The sequence below is a fragment of the Schistocerca nitens genome, chromosome 6 (genome assembly GCF_023898315.1).
Source record: "Schistocerca nitens isolate TAMUIC-IGC-003100 chromosome 6, iqSchNite1.1, whole genome shotgun sequence".
NCBI classification, from domain to species: Eukaryota; Metazoa; Arthropoda; class Insecta; order Orthoptera; family Acrididae; genus Schistocerca; species Schistocerca nitens.
The window spans coordinates 183,471,908-183,497,739 of NC_064619.1; the positions used below are offsets into that span (position 1 = coordinate 183,471,908).

General features: G+C 37.9%; 1 protein-coding gene across 1 annotated transcript in view; it reads right to left on the reverse strand.

The window, feature by feature from the left end:
* Nucleotides 1–17,748: 17,748 nt before the first annotated feature.
* Nucleotides 17,749–25,832, reverse strand: part of LOC126262774 (V-type proton ATPase subunit C) — a 65,102-nt gene continuing 57,018 nt past the window's right edge. The window contains exons 9-10 of the mRNA XM_049959589.1: nucleotides 19,153–19,288; nucleotides 17,749–19,042 (exon numbers count right to left, since the gene is read on the reverse strand). Of these exons, the coding sequence (XP_049815546.1) occupies nucleotides 18,947–19,042; nucleotides 19,153–19,288 (232 nt within the window). The 3' untranslated portion in view covers nucleotides 17,749–18,946. The remainder of the gene's footprint in view (nucleotides 19,043–19,152; nucleotides 19,289–25,832) is intronic.

Sequence of the window (25,832 nt, forward strand, 5' to 3'; positions counted from 1 at the left end):
GCGCCCCTTTGTATATTATATATGAAACTCTTTGGTTCCTGAAGAGGGGCAGTAGCCTTCTCAGTAGTTGCAAGGGCAACAGTCTGAATGATTGACTGATCTGGCCTTGTAACAATAACCAAAACGGCCTTGCTGTGCTGGTACTGCGAACGGCTGAAAGCAAGGGGAAACTACGGCCGTAATTTTTCCCGAGGGCATGCAGCTTTACTGTATGATTAAATGATGATGGCGTCCTCTTGGGTAAAATATTCCGGAGGTAAAATAGTCCCCCATTCGGATCTCCGGGCGGGGACTACTCAAGAGGATGTCGTTATCAGGAGAAAGAAAACTGGCGTTCTACGGATCGGAGCGTGGAATGTCAGATCCCTTAATCGGGCAGGTAGGTTAGAAAATTTAAAAAGGGAAATGGATAGGTTAAAGTTAGATATAGTGGGAATTAGTGAAGTTCGGTGGCAGGAGGGACAAGACTTCTGGACTCTGACCACAATCTATTGGTTATGACCTGTAGATTAAAACGGAAGAAACTGCAAAAAGGTGGGAATTTAAGGAGATGGGACCTGGATAAACTAAAAGAACCAGAGGTTGTACAGAGTTTCAGGGAGAGCATAAGGGAACAATTGACAGGAATGGGGGAAAGAAATACATTAGAAGAAGAATGGGTAGCTTTGAGGGATGAAGTAGTGAAGGCAGCAGAGGATCAAGTAGGTAAAAAGACGAGGACTAGTAGAAATCCTTGGGTAACAGAAGAAATATTGAATTTATTTGATGAAAGGAAAAAATATAAAAATGCAGTAAATGAAGCAGGCAAAAAGGAATACAAATGTCTCAAAAATGAGATCGACAGGAAGTGCAAAATGGCTAAGCAGGGATGGCTAGAGGACAAATGTAAGGATGTAGAAGCTTATCTCACTAGGGGTAAGATAGATACTGCCTACAGGAAAATTAAAGAGACCTTTGGAGAGAAGAGAACCACTTGTATGAATATCAAGAACTCAGATGGATACCCAGTTCTAAGCAAAGAAGGGAAAGCAGAAAGGTGGAAGGAGTATATAGAGGGTCTATACAAGGGCGATGTACTTGAGGACAATATTATGGAAATGGAAGAGGATGTAGATGAAGATGAAATGGGAGATACGATACTGCGTGAAGAGTTTGACAGAGCACTGAAAGACCTGAGTCGAAACAAGGCCCCCGGAGTAGACAACATTCCATTGGAACTACTGACGGCCTTGGGAGAGCCAGTCCTGACAAAACTCTACCATCTGGTGAGCAAGATGTATGAAACAGGTGAAATACCCTCAGACTTCAAGAAGAATATAATAATTCCAATCCCAAAGAAAGCAGGTGTTGACCGATGTGAAAATTACCGGACAATCAGTTTAATAAGCCACAGCTGCAAAATACTAACACGAATTCTTTACAGACGAATGGAAAAACTAGTAGAAGCCGGCCTGGGGGAAGATCAGTTTGGATTCCGTAGAAATACTGGAACACGTGAGGCAATACTGACCTTACGACTTATCTTAGAAGAAAGATTAAGGAAAGGCAAACCTACGTTTCTAGCATTTGTAGACTAAGAGAAAGCTTTTGACAATGTTGACTGGAATACTCTCTTTCAAATTCTAAAGGTGGCAGGGGTAAAATACAGGGAGCGAAAGGCTATTTACAATTTGTACAGAAACCAGATGGCAGTTATAAGAGTCAAGGGACATGAAAGGGAAGCAGCGGTTGCGAAGGGAGTAAGACAGGGTTGTAGCCTCTCCCCGATGTTATTCAATCTGTATATTGAGCAAGCAGTAAAGGAAACGAAAGAAAAATTCGGAGTAGGTATTAAAATCCATGGAGAAGAAGTAAAAACTTTGAGGTTCGCCGATGACATTGTAATTCTGTCAGAGACAGCAAAGGACTTGGAAGAGCAGTTGAATGGAATGGATGGTGTCTTGAAGGGACGATATAAGATGAACATCAACAAAAGCAAAACGAGGATAATGGAATGTAGTCAAATTAAGTCGGGTGATGCTGAGGGAATTAGATTAGGAAATGAGACACTTAAAGTAGTAAAGGAGTTTTGCTATTTGGGGAGCAAAATAACTGATGATGGTCGAAGTAGAGAGGATATCAAATGTAGACTGGCAATGGCAAGGAAAGCGTTTCTGAAGAAGAGAAATTTGTTAACATCGAGTATAGATTTAAGTGTCAGGAAGTTGTTTCTGAAAGTATTTGTATGGAGTGTAGCCAGGTATGGAAGTGAAACATGGTCGGTAAATAGTTTGGACAAGAAGAGAATAGAAGCTTTCGAAATGTGGTGCTACAGAAGAATGCTGAAGATTAGATGGGTAGATCACATAACTAATGAGAAAGTATTGAATAGGATTGGGGAGAAGAGAAGTTTGTGACACAACTTGACCAGAAGAAGGGATCGGTTGGTAGGACATGTTCTGAGGCATCAAGGGATCACCAATTTAGTATTGGAGGTGTTTTTCTTTCAAAAAAATGATTTAAAAGTCTCTTTCTTTTTTTGACGAAGGCGGGGGCCAAAAGCTTGTGTGTAAGTGTCTTTTAATTGTACATGTCTGCAACTTAACATGTCATTTTTAAAGTAGCAGTCTATCTTTTCCTATGTTGTTGAGTTTCCAACCTGGGGTTTCCATTCTTCCATTTAAAAAATCTGTATTACATAGATTTTTAACAGTGTCATAAGTGGAACTTTTTTACGGCTACTTAAAAGTTGCCATTTGTCTTACAGTACATAAAAAGGATCCATACCCCCAGGCCTAGCCCTTCCACCCTTACAGACTGTCATTCAAGAGCCTTTCCTCCATACCCATGGCCCAAGTTACCTGTAACCATATGTAATGGCTCATTTGATTTAGCATGCCACAACTTAATATTCTTGGCTAAATTCTCCTTAAGTCGATTAAATGCTGCATTATATTCATCTGTCGAACAGGATGCACAGTGTTCTTCAATAAGTTGTTTAGATGTGCACTATTAAATACCTGATTGTCCACATATTTGTGGTAAAATGAACATAAGCCAATAAATGACTAATTGGTTACACGTTCTTGGCACCAAATGACTTTGACAACTTTTCAAGATCTTTTTCTGTCCCTTGTGCCATAGAAATATGTCCTAAGAATTTTTTTTCTTGACAAACTCACACTTTTTTTAACCACATGGTCATCCCTCATCTTATTAGAGCTCAGAACACCCTATCAATCGATGTCAAATATTCTTGCCACGTCTTCAGGTTTTGGTTGTGATCATTAGGTCACCTACATATAACGCTATCAACAAACTGATTGTCTAACACACTTATGAAAACAGTGATGGAAGTATGCAGTATGAGTGGGACCACAGTGTAGTGATAAAACTTTCCTGCAAACGGAAATGCTGTATACTTCCATGATGCTGCATCCATTTGATTGTGATTGTCGTACATCTGGTTCTGATTGCGATTGTCATAAATCTGGTTCCTTTCCTTCCCCTTCTAGAATACTCTGCAGTGGGCACTATTTATATCTAGATTCTAAACCTAAATTCACTGATTTTTCATACAAGTTACTTTGAAAGGAAATCTATTAACTTCCCTCCTGCATAATATACAATAGTTTCTCAATCACAGTCCATTATGATCGTCTTCTTAACCAATCAAACGCTAAGATAACCTCTGCATTTAGTTCCAGTACAACGAGAAATATGTAACTGAATAGCTCTCCTTGTGTTCTAAAGTCCAATAACACTTTGTACTTTATGGCCTTCCTACTTTTTCTCTTAGCACCTATTACTTTAATTCCCATTACTAGCATTAGTTCAACCTGAAATTTGTGCATGATCATTTCAAAGAAGCATTCAAAATAGCACTTACTTGCACTCCTGTGTCCAAAATTACAAACATCTCATGTCCATTTACTTTGATGTGTATGATCATATGCAACCTAGTATCTTCCTTTCAATCTTCTTTGCATACCCACAACAGATCCTTTTCGACTGCAAGGTCTTGCCATGATATCCGGACTTTACACAGAACGTCTTACCTGGAAGTTGTTTCCTCCTCTTCACCTTAACATTTTGCCCTATTTTTTCCCATAACCCAATGGCTATGATTTCTACTGCTGCATCCTCGTCTACTGCATCTGTCGCATGTAGAAAACTTCTTCCTCTCCTACTTCTTCAGCATTGTTCTTTGATGATAATGATGCCTGATCATTTACAGATTCTTTCTGTCCAACCTCTTCTTTAAATAACTCACTCAAGTTAAAAGCAATTCCATCTATCTCTTTTTCTTGAAAAATAAACTCATCATCACAGCTACTTGTGTCTTCCTTGTCTTCCTTTAGATGCTCTAATTCATACAAGATGTCTATGAAAGTACAGTTATGTTTTTAAGTTTCATCACTGTCAGATACCGCTTGTTCCTTTCTAATATACGATTCACTTCTGTGGGTATGTACTTCTGCTATCACTAGGACTTATTGACTCAGAAAGGGTCTCCACAAACATCATGTCAGGATCAGAATTACTCTCATCTTTCAAAGTCACTAGTTTGCATGAACAGGATAATCTCTGAATATGCATGTGTGTCTGCACCATGCTCCTTTTAACTATCTCTCTTTCCTGTAAAACTCCTTCTTGTCATAATTTGTTGACTTTTTGATTGAGTTCTGTATACTGCTGCTGTATGCAGTCTCTGTTGACGCCATTTATGGCAACATGTGCCATGATCGGCATTTCCTTTTATGATTCCACTTGTTGACCTCAAACCCGCTTATCTTCTTTACTTCTAGCTGTGATTCTGCTCGATTCAACTGTATCCCCTCTCCTCCACTAGCAATTGTTTCTTCTTCTCTTTCCACAGTTTGAATCCCGATGGTAGTCCTTTTATAGGTTTGGTTTCGAAACTGCTCTTCATGGGAACACCACTTGACGGTTTTGCTGCTGTTGTCTATTTCCCAGTACTTCGTGAAACGCCTATTATTGTTTTTGGCCATTTCTTCTTTCCTGTGAGCATTAGGTCTTCAACCTGCACTACACTCACTTTTTCACTTCCTTGGACCCCGTTACTACTAAAATTTCCTCTGCCACAGTGAGAATGACTTCCTTGTCCTCAACTCATCATATTAGACTGTGGGCCGTTTTGGTTCCTGAACCCTCTATCTCCATTCTTGGACAGCTTTTTCAAAGCTCCCAAGCAAACTCTGATTCAGACCTCCTACTCTTCAAATATTCCTTCAAAATTATCAATACTCTTTTTTTGGATCCACATCCATGTTTTGGCATTCTAGTAGCGACAGATTCTTGTCATAGGCTGTCCTCCTTCTGGATAGACTAAAACTCTTCCAGAAAACTTAAAATTTCAACTTCTCCATGTCCAAGTTCAGTCCCCAGTTCTTAGTATGCCCTGCTAATGAATCAATCACCACACTGATTTTTCCTGTTTTTGGCATATCTACGGATAAAATATGCTCACAGGTTTTTAATGAAGTTACATGGATGCCAACATCCCTGTCTTCTGAGGATCAAACTTACTCTCTTTACTCAAGATCACAGATGTCTGTACCACAAATGGTATACAACTATTATGTGTCAGGCTCTGGACTTTTACTCTCAACAGTTCCATCTCGCTATGAAGTTGCTGTCGCTCCTTGCTTCTCTATACAAGAACCTATGCTTTGTTGCACAGTGTTACACAACTCTTTAAATTCAGCCATAGTCAATTCTGAATGTTCTGTGTTCACTGCAGGTACTATCTTCTGCAGTTTCCCATAAACTAGAGGTTCCACCATTTCCTCTATCCTCTGAATTTCAGAGTCAAACCTTTCCTAAATTTAGGTAAACTTTGTCTGTACTTTTATCACTTTTTCTTTCACATTACATACTGATTTACTTATTTCTGTGATGTGTTGGCTTTGTATAGTCAAAATAGGTAAGTTTGCCTCAATTTTTTCTGAAAGGTTTGTATCCAAATTTGATGTTATGCCTTCTAACTTAGAATACTCGGTTTTCATTTTGCTCTTGATTTCATTTTTAGATTTTAAATTCCCTACTTGAATATTGGTTTCCAACTGATTCATGTTGGTTTCCATCTGGGTCATAATACTTACACTCATATTGTTCATATTAGTTTACATTTGAGCCACCACACTGTTTAAAAAACTAACAAAATCAGCACCAGTATCCAACTGTGCTGCCTCCATTGTTAGATTTGTTCCACTTTTAATTTTTATGGGAATCGTATCCTGCTACACAGTTCAAATCAGGGTAGATTTGTTCAACGGATTGTGTAAGCCACTTGCACCATATATATTTCCTACTAACAACATGTTCTCTGTGGTGTCACAGCCAGACACCACACGTCCTAGGTGGTAGCTTAAATCGGCCGCGGTCCTGTAGTACATGTCGGACCCGCGTGTCGCCACTGTGTGATCGCAAACCTAGCGCCACCACAAGGCAGGTCTCGAGAGACTGACTCGACCTCAGCCCCAGTTGTACGGACGACAGAGCTAGCGACTAGACGTACGAAGCCTTTCTCTCTCATTAGCCGAGAGACAGAATAGCCTTCAGCTAAGTTAATGGCTACGAACTAGCAAGGCGCCATTAGCCTTACAGTGATTGTAATTAGAGTCTCACTTGTGTTCACCATAGAGATGTACAAGAAGACATTAAAGATAAGTATATGAGAAGCTCCGTTCTTTTCTTCATAGCATTAATTACGTATCCTGTTCCAGTACTTCACGCCCGTCTGCGTTAGTCTCGCGTGCCCTTTAAGCCACCTCTATCTACAAGGTGTTGGCCCAGCTGCCGACACATCATTCTCCATTTCTGATGCTTGTTGAAGCATGTTGGAAATGTCTGCCAAGGTGTTGTTCTGCCCTGCTTTATCATCAGGAATCTTGTGATCCATGCACAAGGTGTCATCTTGTACATTATGACCTGATGCCATTTTGTACTGCATTTATTTGGGCCTAATTCAATTTTTCACACAGTCAAGTATTAACTGTTTAATTGTTGTATTTGGTCATTTATCTATTTTTTACAGATAGTCATCATGAACCTACCAATTTTGCTATGCAGTTTAGAACACAAGACGCACAAAACTGAAGGTTATTTTCATCAAAATTTTGTTGTGATGACATGCAAAATTAACTAAGTCCTGTCACACAGCACTATGTATAACTAAATCACTTGTCACAACTTTCACTAATATCCCATGTGCAGCTGTACGTGAAGGGTTAGAAACTTAAGTTCACAAAATTGTGACCCACTATATCTTTTCGTAGTATTGTAATTCAAGTTTAACTGTGATAAACAGTAACTTATGCACCTGGGCATGTGGTTACTGCCACATTCGTTGAGAAGATTGTACTAAATGAAGAATTTTTCTCTGCCTTGGAGGAAGTTAACAGAATCTGCGCCCATGCACTACAAACTTTGCCAACACATCTGCCTGTTATTGCTGCAGAGAGTGGCCACACAACTCTTAGTCACAAAAAAGAACCATCAGTCCTGCCTTCTGTGTGTCACTGCTCTATCACTGTTCACCTGCATATGCCCAGTTAGTCCACTGCACATTTCTACATTTGAAAAAACTAAATCTTTTTCACCTTTTTTACATTACAAGATAATTGCTGTACTTTTGACTGTTGTTGTTTCCTAATTTGATAACACATTTTATAGTCTCAAAGTACATTGCTAAAGTACAAGAGTTGACTGGATGGTTCAATACATGATAGAACAATATCCTAACCATCACACAAAATAAATCATGACAAATCTTTTTGTGGTTTTGATCAACTTCCACAACAGCAGTTAGCCTCAGTGAGACTTGATGAGAGCTGTGGTCACTTAGCATAAGACTTCCCCTGATAAGTTGAACTAAAACTATGAAGATTGTTCACCAGCTCAGAGGGAGCAAATTTTATTCAACAAATCTGAAGGAAACATGAACAAAATTCAATTTAGGAAAAAAACTTTTTCTGGAATCATTGTTTCAAGAAAAGACTTTGTTTTTATACTGAAATATTTCCGTATTCTGTGTTAAACATTTCTGTGAACTCAACCACAACATGGATAAGCCAACTTTAATTTAATGGTAGCACATTTCCTACCAAAGCAAAACCCTATTGTACAATGTGACTAAAATAAGTTATGTTAGTAAGTACTTCTTTATTCAAAAGAATCTGCTTTAACTGAAACATATTCCCAGCAATTTTAAATAGAAAAGGCGCCACAGAAATTATTAACAATTCTATAGCTCTGAGGGAGCATACAACATTGTATACTTATGATGTTTATGATACATTTTTGTCATAATTTTGAACTTCTGAAAAACTTTTTATATTCTCAAACTTATCAGTTAAACTCTCTGAACAGGGGAAACAGGAAAGTTGTTAAGGCAATTAACTTGAATTGCTCTCTTCGCCAAGACTGCACCACATTATTTCAGATACTGTACTGACTGACATTCTTACAATTCTGAAAACAGTTACCAAATGTAAAACTACCTTCCCTTCAGTATTTAGTTGCTGACATGAGGTGGTGGATGATTTATGTCATAACGTCTCAGTATGGGTGACCATTATGACAAGTCCTTGAGTTCATTGACACCATTTGGGTAGTGATAGCCATACCAATGTAGCCATCAATTTTAGTTAAGAAAATCGTACATTCCACAACTTACATAGTAGAGATGACTTTTTGCCATCATCTGCTGCTGCCACTTTTGATTTTAGAGATGATCACATTAATTCTGAATTCTCAACATTACTATTGTGAGGACAAAACTCGACTCATGTTTGCACCCTCTGCCTACCCATCCCCATGTGTCTTTTTCACCACTTGCATACAGCTCAGCATCGCAAGATCACTTTGTCCACCAAAAGGAAAGCCCAAAGCAAATTCCCTTCATAACTGCATTTACATTATTTTACTGATCAAGAGCTATTAAATCTGCGATAGCATCAGTCAGTTTCTTTTGTAAAATAACAATGATCAACTTGAACCTATTTGAATTTATTGCATTGCTATCTTCATTGAGATACGTTGCATGATGTTGCTTTCTGGGTGTTATGGCTTCCCTGATACCACTGGTATGGGAAACTTTTACCACTTTTTCTATAAATGAAGAAAAATTCTGAACATAAATTTAGGTTATGTTACAGCCTTTGAAAGATGAATTAGCAGAGAATCAAATAGGCAAAAAGATAAGGGTCAATAGAAATCCTTGGATAACACTGGAGACGCTGGATTTAATGGATAAAAGAAGAAATTTTTTTTAAAAAATGCAGTGAAGTAGGCAACTGGGAAAACAAACATCTAAAAATGAGAGTGAAACAAAGTGCAAAATTTCTAATTAGAAATGCCTAGAGAACAGATGCACAGCAGTGCAAGTATGTGTGACTATGGGAAAGATATTTGCTGCTTACACGCAAATTAATGAAACTCAAGCTGAGAACATTCTCAGGTGAAGTATGTTCTTAGACTCACTTTATTCGTGCAAACCTGAGAATTTTCTCTGATATTCCGAGAAAAAGGTACATTCTCTGCTTTATTTCTATGACCCCTTGAGGCAGTTGTAACAACAATGATTATCAAAGTACAAAGGGCAATTAAAATGAGTAGAAAGATTTACATGTTAAGTAAACTAGATAAAGAAGTAGTAGTGTCAGTTTCAATGAAGAACTTGAAACTTTTAGCCAAGGACAGAAGGATGTAAAGCAACTATAACCCAGGGTTAAAAGAATAGTTGACTATCCTCTAGAATCATAGATGGATGTGTACCCAGTGAAACAGTTAATGATGTGCTGGGACCCTCCATGATATACCGTCATTGCAAAGAAACTTATACAGAAAAAGAGACTACTGCATAATAGGTGTAAAATAAAGCATAGGGTTACACACAGATTGATGCTGAATGAAATGCATTTGGCTGCCAAAGACAATGCAGAATACTGTTGAACGATCTCTCACAAAACTCACAGAAATTCCGGTCATATGTAGAGGCTGTTAGTGGCACTAAAGTGTGTCCACTCACTCACACGAGATGGGGTAGCACAGCAAAAGCAGAAGTGCTCCACTCCATTTTCAAATGTTCCTTTAAATGAGAATTGTCCCAATTTAATCATCATACCACTAAAAAGATGAATGGAATAAGTATTAGTGTCAGTCGCATTGACAAACCGTTGAAATCGCTAAAATTGAACAAAGCTTGAAGGCCCAATGGAATCACTATCAAGTTCTATACTGAAATTGCGTTGAGTTATCAGCTCTTTTAAATATAACATACCATAGGTGCCTCAAACAAAAAACTGTGCCCAGTAGTTAGAAGAAAGCACTGATCACACCCATCTACAAGAGTAACAGAAGCGATCCACAAAACTACTGTTGAATATCCTAGACATCCATTTTTTGTAAAATCTTAGAACTGATATCAAATGTAATGAGGTATCTCAAACAGAATGACCTCCTCGGTAACAATCAACATGGATTCTAAAAACATCAGTCATGTGAAGCCCAACCCACTCTTTTCTCATATGAGATTCTGAAAGCCATAGATCAAGGCAGGCAGGTAGATGCAGTATGCCTCGATTTCCGAAAAAAATTTGACTCAGTAACGACAGTTATGCTTATTATCAAAAATATGACTGTATGTGGATGTCAAGGGAAATTTGCAACTGGATTGTGGATTTTTTGCTAGAGAGGACACAGCAAGTTATCTTGTATAACGTGTCATCATCAGATGTAGAAGTAACTTTAAGTGTGCCCCAGGGAAGTGTGTTCGGCCCCCTACATCTACATCTGTACTCTGCAGAAGGTATGTCCCACTGGACCAGTTATTAGGGTTTTTTCAAGTTCCATTCACATATGGAGTGCGGGAAGAATGATTGATTGAATGTCTCTGAGTGTGCACCAATTATAGAAGTAGAAGTAGTAGCAGCTGCAGTCATCCGTAGATCTCTTTTTACAAGGAATATAGGACATGTCAAAGTATTTACCAGTTTAGACCAATTTAAAATAAGCTAATTCTTATACATATACATTTACAGACTTCTAGTTAGACACACACACACACACACACACACACACTGGTGATCTCTGGGTCATTTTCTGTACTGCAACTTCCCATTTGCTATCCTGAAAAACTGAGTCAGCATCCCTCTATAATGAGTGAGATGTTGAGCTCAGAAAGAGGAAGAGGTGTTGGTATTGTGCTATGCATAGCTTGGGGGGGGGGGGGGGGGGGTTATGTATTTCTAGAAAAGAAAAAAAAGGAGAAAAACAGTGTGAAGGCATTATGTGGAATGTTGGATGTTTTATAATCATTATGATTTATTTATTTGTAAAACTTTATTTTTACCAAACTCCTACTCTGTTTTATCTAAGTAATCCTTCAGTGTATAATATGTATTGCATAGCAGGTATTTTTAGCTGCCTTTTTAAATAACTGTATTTTTGCTGTTTTTTAATCTCTTTTAGCAATTTATTGTAGAGTTTTATTCCTTGGTAGAAAATGCTGTTTTGAGTTTTCTGTTTATTTTTTCTTAGTAAATGTAAGTTGAGTCTAGCTCTTGTTCCATGGTCATGGATAGAGCTGCTTGTGCAGTGAGATTTTAAACTTTCCCAGCGCACATATTGTTCCACAAAATTTCGGGAGAACTGCCAGATGTTTGTAACTTCCTGCCACAATATTTCAGCACAGAGTCTTCTGGCCATCTTCAGGTGCTACTGGCGAAAACTCCCTCAGCTCTGGTATTTAACTGTGGAACTGTTTGCACAGTAATTACCAATGTTATTTTTGATGCATACAACTGACTGGTAAATGTATTCACACGGAGCAGTTAAAATCCCCAGTATTTTGAACACACCTATACAATGAGCTCGACTACTATTTTTGGTTATTATTCTTATGGATCTTTTCTGGAGTTTGACAATTGTGTTTATATTTTGTGCATTTGTTCCCCAAAAAAGAATGTCATAGCTAAGAATTGACTGTACACATGAATAGTATGTAACTAAAAGACACTACCTGTTACACACTGATGATAGGATTCTAAGGGCTTAACATGTTGGTGACATTCTGTTTGTACCTTTGTGTGTTCACACCACTTCAACTGAGAATCAATATTCATTCCTAGACATTTTGCATTTGTTACACAGTCTATAGAGGTGTCATCTACATTTAATTTAACACTGTCATTTTCCCTTTTCAAACTGAAATTCATGGCATTAGTTTTCGTTATACTCATTGTCACTTTATTGCTTATTGACCAATCGCAAACTTCCTTCAGAGCTTCATTTGCTTTCGCTGCAAGTAGTTCTCATTTTCTCAGCGACTATAATATTGCTGTCATCAGCAAAGAGAAATTTTTCGCCATGAGTAACACTACTGGGAAAGTAATGGCCCTAATATGCTACCTTGTGAAACCCCCTATGTTGATGTATTTTGGTTCTGTTTTACTAAATGTTTGGATCTATTTGAAGTATGTTTTATTTCTACTCTTTGTACCCTATGTGCTAGGTATGACTGAAACCAGTCATTAGCTGCCCCTCATATTCCTAATGCTTCTTATATAATAGAATCTTGTGGTCGACTGTATCAAAGGCCTTAGAAAGATCCAAAAATATGCCTGTGACATACTCATCTTTATCAAGAAAGTACAGCTTTTGTGAATTCTACAATGGCTGACTCCGTATTTTTGCCACTTCGGAAACCAAACTGTGTTTTGCTTAAAAGATTGTATTTATTCAGATAATTCATTAATATCTCTTTCATAATTTCTTCTATTATTTTTGAGAATGGTGACTGCAGGGAAATGGGCCAGTAATTTTCTCTGTCTTCTGCATTACCTTTCTTAAGCAAAGGTACAACTCTTGCCTGTTTTAATTGCTTTGGAAATGTCCCTGATGTGAAGGATTCATTTATTATATTTGTCAAGAGGCCTTGTATAATCTCTATGCATTGTTTCAATACACACATTGTTACATCACCTGAGCCTACTGACTTTATTTTTTTTTTAGTTTTTGAAGAGTTTTATTGACTTCATTCTCTGTGGTTGGATGTAACATCATAGTACTTAGTGCAACATTATTTACCGGTGTTATATTTGCTTTGGGGAATTTTTGCTGTAACTTCTCTAGAATACTTGAAAAATGCTTGTTTGCATAGTTTGCTGAGTGTTGTGGATCATTTATTATCTTATCCCCCTCTCTTAGCAGAATGTTATTCTGCCTTTGTTTGTCTCTCCCCGTTTCCATTTTTAGAACATGCCAGACTGCTTTGCTTTCATTCTCTGCATTATATATAATTTTGTCATTAAGTGACTTTTTTGCAGCAATCAGCACCTTCTTATAGATCTTTTTGGATCTATGATAGAAATTTAAGAATTCTGGATAATTGCGACTCTTTTTCGTGGAAGTGAGGTATTTAAGTGTTTGGGAGGACTTCTCAATACCTGCTGTTAGCCACCTATTTTTGTGAGATGTTTATACAGACATGCATACTTTTGGAAATGCCTTTTCAAAGTTCAACTTAAAAAATGTGGAGAATTTAGAGAATTTCATATTCACATTGATTTCCTTATACACTTCATCCCAGCTTTCATTTGCTAGTTCTTTTGAGAAATCTTTAATTTTGATTTCAATGTAGTTTGTAGGCTTGTAGTTTAGGGAATGAACTGACATCTGATTTTACTGTTGTTATTTGACAGAGAGGGTCTGATAGTCTGAGATCTTTTACAGCTACATCAAATTTTTCCCTATCTGTATTTGTGGCCACATGGTCAATTACTGATGCAGTCATTGTATAACCCTTGTTGCACTGTAGACTAACAGGGACATGCCAAAACTCTGAAGGATATTTATGCTGCTGGATTCATTTATGATATTAGTGTTGATGTTAATATCCCCACACAGAATTATGTTGACCTTTGTACTTGAGACTGTATCTAGAACTTCTGTTAATTTATTGAAAAAAGTGTCCACACTACCACTGGGAGATCTACACACACAAAATGATTAGTTTCTTGGTGATATCAAGCCCTGCTAATTCAATAGCTGATATTTCAAAGTGTTTGTCTTCACTTACTGTACTGAGGTCATGTCTTGATTTGAACTGTGTTCCTTTTCTAATATAAATGTGTGATCCTCCACCCCTTGAAGCAGTTCTGCAGTAAGAGTTTGCCCTTTCATACAATGATAATACTACATGTAGGATTTCTGTGTCTCTACACCACTGCTCAGTAACACAAACTACTGTGCAGTTCAAAGACTGGAGCTCAATTTCTAATAGTTGTATTCTATTTGTTATTGACTGCATGTTTTGATGGAGGATTGTTAAGTCTGTGAAATGACCATGTTACTCTTTCCAATGGTTTGTTTTTCTTTGTCACATCTGGTACGTGTGATATCTGAAGTGTTAAAATCTGTCTTGCGAGTGATTGTTTCAGAATTTTTTAAACTGCTGGAGATACTCTTTAGGCAGGGGAACCAGTTGTCTGGATTTATCCTAAAAAAAGATATTATTTTTCTAATCTTATCTTCACATCCCCTGTGTGAGCAATACATAGGGGGTTGTAGCATATTCCTAGAGTCATCATTTAAAGCCGGTTCTTGAAACTCTGTTAATGGACTTTCTCGGAATAGTATATGTCCATCCTCCAAGAATATTTCAGTTCAGTTCCTTCAGTATCTCAGTGACTCTCTCCCATGGATTAAACACACGTGTGACCATTCGTGCTGCCCTCCTCTGTATACATTCAATATCCCTGTTAGGCCTATCAGGTGTGGGTCCCACACACGTAAGCAATATTTTAGATCCAGTCACATCAGTGATTTGTAAGCGATCTCCTTTGTTGATTGATAGCACTTTCCCAGTATTTTACGCATAAATTGAAGTCTACCACCTGCTGCTTTATGCATGACTAAAGCTATGTGATCATTCCATTTCATATGTCTACAAAGAGATATACCCAGGTATTTGTATGAATTGGCCGATTCCCTGCTGTTCCTGTTGTATATTAATGACCTTGCGGACAATATCATAGTAACCTTAGACTTTTTGCAGCTAACACAAAGACCTGGGTGTAACAACTTGCATAGACTGGCAATGGCAAAAAAATGCATTTCTGAATAGAAGAAATTTGTTAACACTGAATATAGATTTAAGTATTATGAATGAAAACATACACAACTCTGCTGTAATATTGTACAGTATTTATCAGTTATTTCACAAATTTCAGCTGTTACGCCATTTATTTTTTTTTTTTTTTTTTTTTTTTTTTTACCAAAGATTTTAAACTAGTGTGTCTACAATGTACCTCCATTTCCAGAGACGAAAAATGTTAATTTCATATTTAGGAATAAAACATAAGGGATTTGTAACTAAATCTAACATTAACATTTTCCATCTCTCAAAATTGAGAGACGCTTTAGATATACAAGTTTAAAACCTCTGATCCAACAAAACTGCACCACATACTTATCTTTGTATCTGCTGATGGTGTAAAAGCTGAAACTGGTTTGTGAAATAAGTAATAAATATTATGCCAGTGCTGTGTGTATTTTCATTCACAATGTATAAAATATTCAACCAAAAACTGACAGAACAATCAATCAGTGCAATACATTTAAATGTCAGGAAGTCTTTTCTGAAAGTATTTGTATGGAGTGTTGCCATGTATGGAAGTTGCAGTAATCAACTGGAGATGAAGAGGCTTGCAAAGACTAGAGTTGCATGGAGAGCTGCATCAAACCAGTCGTTGGACAGAAAACAATAACAACGAGAATTTGTAGGAATATGAAATGGAATTGTCACGTAGACTCAGTGGTAAGTAAAGCAAGCCGCTGACTGTAAATCATTGGTAGAATACTAGGGAGGCATTATCAACCTACTAAGGAGACTGCATAAAAAGCGTTCCTGCGACCCGTCCTAAGAATACTGCTCCAGATCGCGGTACACAGACCAAGTAGGTCTGACCGCGAATATTGAAAAGATACAATGAAGGGCACCATGAATGGCCAAAGGTTCATTTGACCCACAGGAGAGAGTCACATAGAGGCACAAACAACTGAACTGGCAGACACTCTAAGATAGATGCAAACTGCCCTGTCAGAACCTGCTTAGAAGTTTCTAGACTCAATTTTAAAAGTGATGAATCTAGGAATGTAGTACAACCCATGACGTATTGCTCCAATAGGGATCACGAGGACGAGATTAGTCTAATTATAGCATTCAGGCTATTACTCTTCCCATGCACCATATATGAATGGAATGGGATAAAGCCCAAAGAACTGGTACAATGGTATGTAACCTCTGCCATGCACTTGGCACTGGTCTGCAGGATATAGATGCAGGTGTAGAATAAGCTTTCACCTCAAAAAAGCCAAATCTTCTGTTCACCAATTTTTGCAATTTGACTAAAATTATGGTGGTTCTTATCAGACAAATGCTACACATTTGGCACAAGAATGGTGATGTATTTTAAATAAGGATTTTTTAGTTACATTTTACCTCAGTAAAGAAATTTCCTTACATTAAAAATGTATGCAAAGACACAACAGCTAAAAATCATAGCCTTTCATAGGCATTGGTCTTGCCACAGATTCAGTCTCCAGAAATTTCAAGAACATTATGTGGAACAGATTTAGTTTCCAGTGATAAGCTTACTTTGAAAACACACAAAAATTCTTAAAGAGTTCCATGAACCTCTGTACAGTCCTGCAATAATTGTGTACAATAGCATCAAGTATGATTTAATCATCTCATTTCTTTTGCTATAGAAAGAGAACTACCAAGTGGCCTGCCCATTTCCAAGGCCTTTAGATGTGTTGCTATTTTCCTGAGGACATTTTAACTGTGACATCGGAAAAGTGGATGCAAAACCCGCGTACACCGCCAGAACATATGGAGCAGAAGTTACGCAAACTGGATCTACAGCCAATACTGATGATGGAAACACGGCTTTAAAGAAACAGGATTGTGTTCCTGTCTTGACTGTGGGTGGTGGATAAAAACTTTGCCACTAACCGCTTTTACATACCGCCAGAATTTCTTTGGGTTATGCGAAAGAAGCTTTTTTTAATTGGTTTATTGCTAAAATCTTTTGTGACATCTCTCTTCAGTTACCTCTCTTCAGTTGTCTGCTATGTAGAAATCAATGTCTCTCTTGAAGATGATTTACTGCATGGAATATCCACAATGTCAGATGTATTAGATTCTGAAACTTCACATCAGTGCACACTCCGCTGCAAAGCGAAAATTTCATTCTGGAAAAATCACCCAGGCTGTGGGTAAGCCTAGTCTCTGCAATATCCTTTCTTCCAGGAGTGCTAATTCTGCAAAGTTTGCAGGAGAGCTTCTGTGGAGTTTGGAAGGTAGGAGACGAGATACTGACAGAATTGAAGCTGTGAGGACGGGGCGTGAGTTGTGCTTGGGTAGCTCAGTTGTTAGAGCACTTGCCTACGAAAGGCAAAGGTCCCGAGTTCGAGTCTCGGTCCAACATACAGTTTTAATCTGCCAGGAAGTTTCATATCACTACACTCTCCACTGCAGAGTGAAAATATCATTCTGTATTAGATTCTGCTTGACATACATCCTACTCATTTCAAATCACTGTGGTTACCCAAAGACAATCCTTATATTTCTTCAGCGACATCATTTTATTGGATATATCATTAGGCACTGAGGCATTCAATATTTTAGGCAAATGTAGATGCAATTTTTTTATTTAATAAAATAACACTCATAAAATATTCAGGAAATCTCTTTAATTTATTGACAACACTGGCATTGCATATTTACTTCACAACTTGGAATGTTATTTACAAATGAATGAACAGAACCACAAATTCTTCACTGTACAATCTATGGGTAACATACCCACAGAAAGAGGGACTTCAATGATCAGAGATAAAACATTTAACTTGCAACCATATCTTACACACTTGACTTCATGGCTGTACTCTTGTGCTTACCAAAAATTTACAATAAATTAGTCCTGACCAAAACCAACAGTTATCCATGTACTGGATCCAGGCACCGGAGCACTAATGAACAGTCTAAACATCGCTTCTACAACAAGTAACAACAAAATTTAAAATATCTACAATATATTACATAAGGAGAAAGGTGCCCTACCATATAACTTCCTCCAGCACTCCACACTGAGCTGTAACACTAATCCCTCATAACTGTCAAGTTATTTTTATATACACACTTTCAATAAAAAAGAATGCTCTGCATACTGCTGACTATGGGAGACACTTTTTTGTAGTTAGTAACTAAAACTGAGTGATCATATATGACAAGTTCAAGTATGTTTTAGTTTTTATTGGCAATGTGGTATGGTCTTCAATAAAATCTAGTAAACTATGCAATAAATATAAACATAAGATAAAACTGTAATTAAGAGAGATAAGACGGGTGAGGATATTATATGAAGCAGGAGTATTGAGTGAGATTCCACAGATTACCATTAATAAAATGCAATTTGGAATCCAGTTCCTTTCCTTTGGGAAGTTAAAGTACTACTGTTATTTGATTATAAAATATTCCAATAACAAATAAGTAACGTTTGATATCTCAACGGCAAGGCAGATGCATGGAGAGCATTTCTTTTTTAGGTTTAAAGTGAAAAGCTTCCTGGAAGTAAAAACTTGAAGTTGTGCTACAGACAATGTACACACAGTTTCAGCTTGCTGCATTTCAGATGATTCTCTCTCATCTAACATTCAATTTATTTTAAATACCAACATTCCAGTGGAAGACTGAATGTCACTACTACAAGAATACTGGCAGCACTGTGCCATCTACACAGAAACAATGTCTGATACAATGTGGAATGTTCTGGAGAAGCTTTTACATTTAAAAAAAACGAACACATACCAACTTCCCTTATTTGCTGTACATAATACTATCCGTAATGAGTTGGCAATATTACAGAAAAGCTTTTTACACTTTAGTATCAACCATATCAACATTAATTTTGTAATAAACATATGGGTAATACTCAGCATGGCCAAATCCAAGTCCTGGTATCTCCACACTCTGCAAAAACATAAAACAAGTTTTAATTGTGGATAAATACTTAGTTTCAAGTCTCACATTACACGTACTTTTTGTGTCTAATTATTTAAAGTACCACGAAAGTTACTCACGTCATGAGCCCCCAGGCCTTGTGAAGCACTGCTGTCTAAATGCCCATACAACTGGTTTAAGAGGTCTCGTAACCTCTTGGTACTTTTTTTGTGTGGATGTAGCAGCATGGCTTGAAAGTTAACTGGCAGTCCATACCTGCACAATTAAAATTACTGTAAAACATGATGATGTTAAGTAAGGTAGCACTTTCACTTTAGGAGATAATTATTTTTTACTGTGTTTAAATAATCATGTTTCCGCAACTATTGGACTTCAGCTGCGGCACTCAACTTTTTATATTCCTGCTGGTGCATATTTTTCACATACTTTAACTCTTCAGGGGCAGATTGTGTGAATTAGTGCTTCCTCCTGGAATTTTGGTGAAACTGTTTCGGACTACCTTATTTTATAGCAAGGCACACCAAAATTTGATCAAAGCAAATTTATCTTTTTTATATTGACGTTTCATGTTGCACTACTTCTAAGGGGAAGACATATGAAAAAAACACACAACATGCATCCAATCTGTACTTAAAGAATTTCTGCATTTAAGGAATACACAGTCTGAGATCCACTGATGGAGAGAGAACTATTTTACTGACAATAATCTGTTCCCAAATGACTTTTCATTGTGCAGCATTGAGTGCGCTCATTTGAAACTTCTTGGAGAATTGAAACTATGTGCTAGATTTGAACTTGGAACCTTTGTCTATTGTGGGTAAGTATTTTACAGGTTGAACTATCCAAGCTCCACCTACTTCTGCCAGTGCCTCTCTCCTACCTTCCAAACTTCACAGAATTTTTCCTGCACATCTTGTAGGACTCGCACTCCTGCAAGAAAAGATATAAAGAAGAAATGTCTTACCCGCAACCTAGGCATTGCTTCTGGAATGAATTTTTGCTCTGCGGCAAAATGTGTGCCGATTTGAAACTTCCGGGATATTACGTAAAAGCTTAGCACACAGTTTTAACTTACCAGGAAGTTTCAAATCGGCGCACACTCCACTGCCAAGTGACAGTTCATTCTGGAAACAATCCCCAAGACTGTGTCTAAACAATTTCTCCATAATATAGTTTTTTTTCTGGACTGCTGGTCTCACAAGGTGTACAGAGGAACTTCTGTGAAGTTTGGAAGATAGTAAGGATGTGCTGGCAGTAGCAGAGCTTTGAGAGTGAGTAATGAATCATATTTGGGTAGCTCAGGATGCAAAGGCCTTGCCCAAAAAAGGCAAAGGTTCCGGGTCCAAGTCCAGTACCGGCACGCAGTTTTAATGTGTCACGAAGAAGAGATCTTTTGTGTGCTTACGGACAGTTAAGACAGAAAACCCAATGGAGAATGAAAGATCCTGTATCTGAAGCCAATGTGTACATTATTGTTTGAGAAATCAGTCTTTCAATTGGTTTGATACTGCTCTCCACATGTGACTACTTCATAATAATTTTTTTCATCTACCCTTACTTACTACCAGCATCCTTTGAAACCAGTTTTACATATTCTAATAGTTGTCTGCCCAAGTGTCTTTCACTTAAACTGCTTATCGCAGTATCAGTTTCACTATTCACTGAGCCCTTGGTATATATTTCATTAACTCATTTGTTCATTCATTCATTCATTATGTTTCGGAGATTCCTCTTCCCCCCCCCCCCCCCCCCCCAGGAGGAAAACATTCTTGGATGTGAAATATGTTGAGGCAGACAAACGAAAGATGAGGAAATCACAGAAACTTAGTCAATACATTGTATTAACATTAAATTATCACTAAACTGTTTAATGTTGTTTGTACTTTTGGCAGCTAAATTTAACTTAGTAAAGCTTACTTTCAAGAAATGTTCTGCTTCCTTGATACTAATCAGTTACTGTTTCTATTCTATTTGTAGGTGGTTAGATGTAAAAGAAGGACCTAATCTTCATCTACATATACATACATACTCCATAAGCCTTCGTATGGTGCAACGTGTTGGGTACCTTGTACCGCTACTAGTCATTTCCTTACCTAATTCACTCAGACACAAAGCAAGAGAAAAATGACAGATCATATGCCTCCATACAAGCACTGAATTCTCTTATCTTGACTTAGTGCTCATTATGCAAAATGTATCTTGGTGGCAGTAGAATTGTTTTACAGTCAGCTTCAAACACTGGTTCTCTAAATTTCCTAAATAGTGTTTCATAAAAAGAATGTCGTCTTCCTTCCAAGGATTCCCATTTGACTTCTTGAAACATCTCTGTAACACTTGCATATTGATATCTAGCAGCCGGTACCTGAACTGCTCTGATGTCTTCCTTTAATCCAACCTGGTGGGGATCTCAAACATCTGAAGCAGCACTAAAAAATAGGTTGCACTAATGTCCCGTAAGTGGCCTCCTTTACAGATGGGCTACATTCCCTAACATTCTCCCAATGAACCAAAGTCTACCTATCACCTTCCCTACCACCAGCCTTAAGTGCTTGTTTCATTTCATATTGCTTTGCAATGTTAAGCACAGATATTTAATGGATGTAACTGCGTCAAGCGGCACGCTACTAATGCTGCATTTGAATACTGCAGGATTATTTTTCCTACTAATCTGCATTAACTTACATTCTTCCACATTTAAAGCAAGGTGCCACTCGTCATACCAACTACAGATGTTGTCCAAATTATCTTGTATCCTCCTACAGTCACTCAATGACAACTTCCTAAACACTACAGCATCATTAGTAAATAGCTGCAGGCTGCTGCTCACACAGTCTTTCAGATCATTTATGTATATAGAGAACAAGAGCGGTACATCTCGTTTCCCTGCGACACACCCAACAATACCCTTGTCTCTATGAACATTTGTTGTCAGGGACAAAGTACTGGATTTTATTACTTATGAAGTCTTCGACCCACTTACATCTGAGAATATATTCCATATGCTCATACCGTCATTAACAGTCTGCAGTGGGGCAGTATTTCAAATGTCCTCTGGAGAGCACTGTGTCAAACACCTTCTGGAAACCCAGGAATATGGAATCTGCCTGTTACCCTTCATCCCTGGTTCTCAGGATATCATGTAAGGATAGATCAAGCTGAGTGTGCTGAATTGTGGACAGAAGCTTTTTCATCTTCAGGAAATTTATTGTATTCACATTCAGAATATGTTCAACAATTCTGGCAAAATCCAATGTGGGTCCATTCTTTAATAGTTCATATATACAGTAGTCACCTGCAGTTTTTTCCATTGCTTGGGACTTTGCAAAGGGTGAGAAATTTGTGATAAACAATAGTTCAGAAAGTGCCAATGCCAAAGATTCCATCTGGACCTGGCCTTGCCAGGGTAGATATCTATTTATTTATGTAACATTTCCTTGATTAAAGTGGTCTTCTTGAAAGAAAATTACTTACATCTGTAAGTACCAAGTCATGTTTACAATTCGTTAATATTTGATACGCTGTTTTACAATGTACACTTCTAGTTGCCTTGTAGCTCACAGAATATTTCTACCATTGAATTTAAATATTCAGATGATTTGCAGAAGCAGTATACAATATGGCATGGTTTTACTTTTATTTTAAATTGGTTAGGATTCACAGTTTCTTCCTTTATGTTATATGTGAGCCTGTGGAATACAGTTGCACTATAGTACACAACTCCACTCTGAGCCCGACACAAAGTCTACCTGAAATTTGATTTTGTGTCCTGCACTGTGTACATGTAGACCAGAGTTCAGGTGAAACTGTTTTTTACTGTCAGTAACAAAAACCATTAGAAGCAAATGTGTGAGTAAGTGAGTGCAAAAATTCCAAGAGCCTTAAAAATACCTCTGCATGAAGTGCAGTTACCTGCTTCACAGAACATTCTTACAGCTTACTTCTTTTGAATGAATACTTTTCTTTAGGTGCACTGCCCCATCAGATAACACCATAAGCAACTGTGTGGAAATACACAAGTTAAGTCAACACTTGTTCTTAGGTCAATACAATGAGAAGACTTCTAAGGGTGAAACATACTGAACTAATCTCCTTTGCCAGTTTGTCTAAATGTTGCTCTCATTTTAGTTCATTATCTAACTGGACTCCTAAGAAAGTATAAACAGTGTTTCACTTACTGTATGATCATTAAAGTTTATTTCCTGTGCTAGCAGGTCATTTTTGCTTTTTGAAATACTATGCGTATTTGTGAGATTAAGGTGGAAAGTGTGTGCAATTAACCAATTGTATAGAGATAATTAGAAATAAAAGAACTCTTAACTGGCCAGTATGTAGACAGATAAATTTATTTTTTATATTTTTTAAAAGCTGTATATAAGTATTCCATGTTTGGTTCTGTTGACACCATTTCAAACTGCAATGTTTGTCAGGAATTTGATACATGGAACTAACTAACTAATTGTTCAGTTACCACATGAGCTGTCCCTGCTAAGATTAAGTTTAGGACCTTGATAAGAAATCTTGTTTCATCAACAAGCTTAGCCTTTGAACTGCTGCTTAAAGTCACCGGATGATCATTTGTGTATATTAACGACAAGAGTGCATCCAGTGTTAATTGTCGTGATCCCACATGTTATGTCCCCCCTTTTTCTGAGGTTAGTGGAACGGTCTGAAAGTGGTTACATAATATACCAACAGGATCATTTTTGTTATTTAGTTCTGCTAGCACTTAACTTATGAGTTATTTCATTGCTTTGTCAGTGGAGAAAGATTTACAAAAGCCAAACAAATGCAATTAACAATTTTTGTTTAGAAAAATAAGTGACTATTCTAACATAGACCTGTCTCTTCTTGATTTGCTCCAGATATGGCAAATGGCCTGCATCTCGTGGTCGTGCGGTAGCGTTCTCGCTTCCCACGCCCGGGTTCGATTCCCGGCGGGGTCAGAGATTTTCTCTGCCTCGTGATGGCTGGGTGTTGTGTGATGTCCTTAGGTTAGTTAGGTTTAAGTAGTTCTAAGTTCTAGGGGACTGATGACCATAGATGTTAAGTCCCATAGTGCTCAGAGTCTACCTATGGCAAATGCAAATTCTGAGAGATACAGTGTTAATTCTTTATGCACCAATTCACTGTTCAATGTTGCATCTACATGACGAATGGTTGCCTTTCCTCACACCAATGTTTAACACGTCACCCAAATCACTTCAATGATATATTGGTTCAGAATGAAATACTCGTAATATTTGGCCATTACAATATTCTCTCATTACTCACTCTCTGTGGTAATAGTAAGTACCATGAAGTACATTAGTTCATACCGTGTCTAACATTCATTTTATACCTTAAACTGTGCAGTGAAAGATATGTAAAGACTGCTTCCTGTCAGGAAACAGAGTTCCAAGCATAACTGAATAAAACAAAAGCTGTAAATGTTACCATCAACACAAGGTAATTAATCATTAGATTCACATTATTTGGTTCTTAAGAAAGAAACCTTGTTTAGGAACTTGGTAGTATTTTACTATCCCATATTATTTACATGTAAGCATTTTAATATAAATTATCTACATAAATAAAAATCAGCTGCCACATGTTTGAAAGATCGCAATTCAGAATATCTGGTGGTGGAGGGAAGGATCCAGATGGCACGGTTAGGGAAGCAGCCATTGAAATCAAGTGTGTTATGTTCAGCTGGATGTAGTGCCACAGGGTGATCTACTTTGCTCTTGGCCACAGTTTGGCAGTGGAAGTTCATCCTGGCGGACAGGTGGTTGGTAGTCATACCAATCTAAAAAGCTGTGCAATGATTGCAGCAGAGCTGGTAAATGCCATGGCTACTTTCATATGTGGTCTGGACCCTGATGGGGTAGGATGGACCTGTGACAGGACTGGAGTAGGAAGTGCTGGGTGGGTGGATTGGGCATGTTTTGTACCTGGGTCTTCCACAGGGATCCTTGTGGCAAGGGGTTGGGATTGGGAATAGCATACAGACAGAGTAGGATCTTGTGGAGGTTGGGTGGGTGAAAGAACATCACTTTAGGAGAAGTATATTGGGTAAGATGTCCCTCATTTCAGAGCATGATGATAGGTAATCCAAGCCCTGGCAAAGAATGTGGTTCAGTAGTTCCAGACCAGTGTGGTACTGGGAGATGAAGGGGACACTACTTTGTGGCTGGTTCTTGGGGATGGTGGGAGGATTGGGGGAGTGTGAGGGGAAATGGTACAGGAGATCTGTTTGGTGACTGGGTCTGGGCGATAGTGACGGCCTTGGGGAGACCCTCAGCATACTGACAAGGGAACCTCCCCATCACACCCCCCTCAGATTTAGTTATAAGTTGGTACAGGGATAGGCCTTGAAAAACTGAACACAGATCAATCGAGAAAACAGGAAGAAGTTGTGTGGAACTATGAAAAAAATAAGCAAAATATACAAACTGAGTAGTCCATGCGCTAGGTAGGCAACATCGAGGAGAGTGTTAGCTTACGAGTGCCGTGGTCCCGTGGTTAGCGTGAGCAGCTGTGGTACGACAGGTCCTTGGTTCAAATCTTCTCTCCGGTGAAAATTTTAATTTTTTATTTTCAGATAATTATCAATGTTCAGGCACTCACACATAATCAACTTCGCTCTCCAAAATTCCAGAACATGTTCAGATTTGCTTGGACATATACAGAATTTGACGGTCTACGCACGGAAACATTTGAAAACATAAAAAACATATGTTTTGACAGAGCACAGGGAAAACTGTGCGACTCTGAAACTGTTGCATTCATTTGATGCAGTTTATGTGACAAACTCTTATGT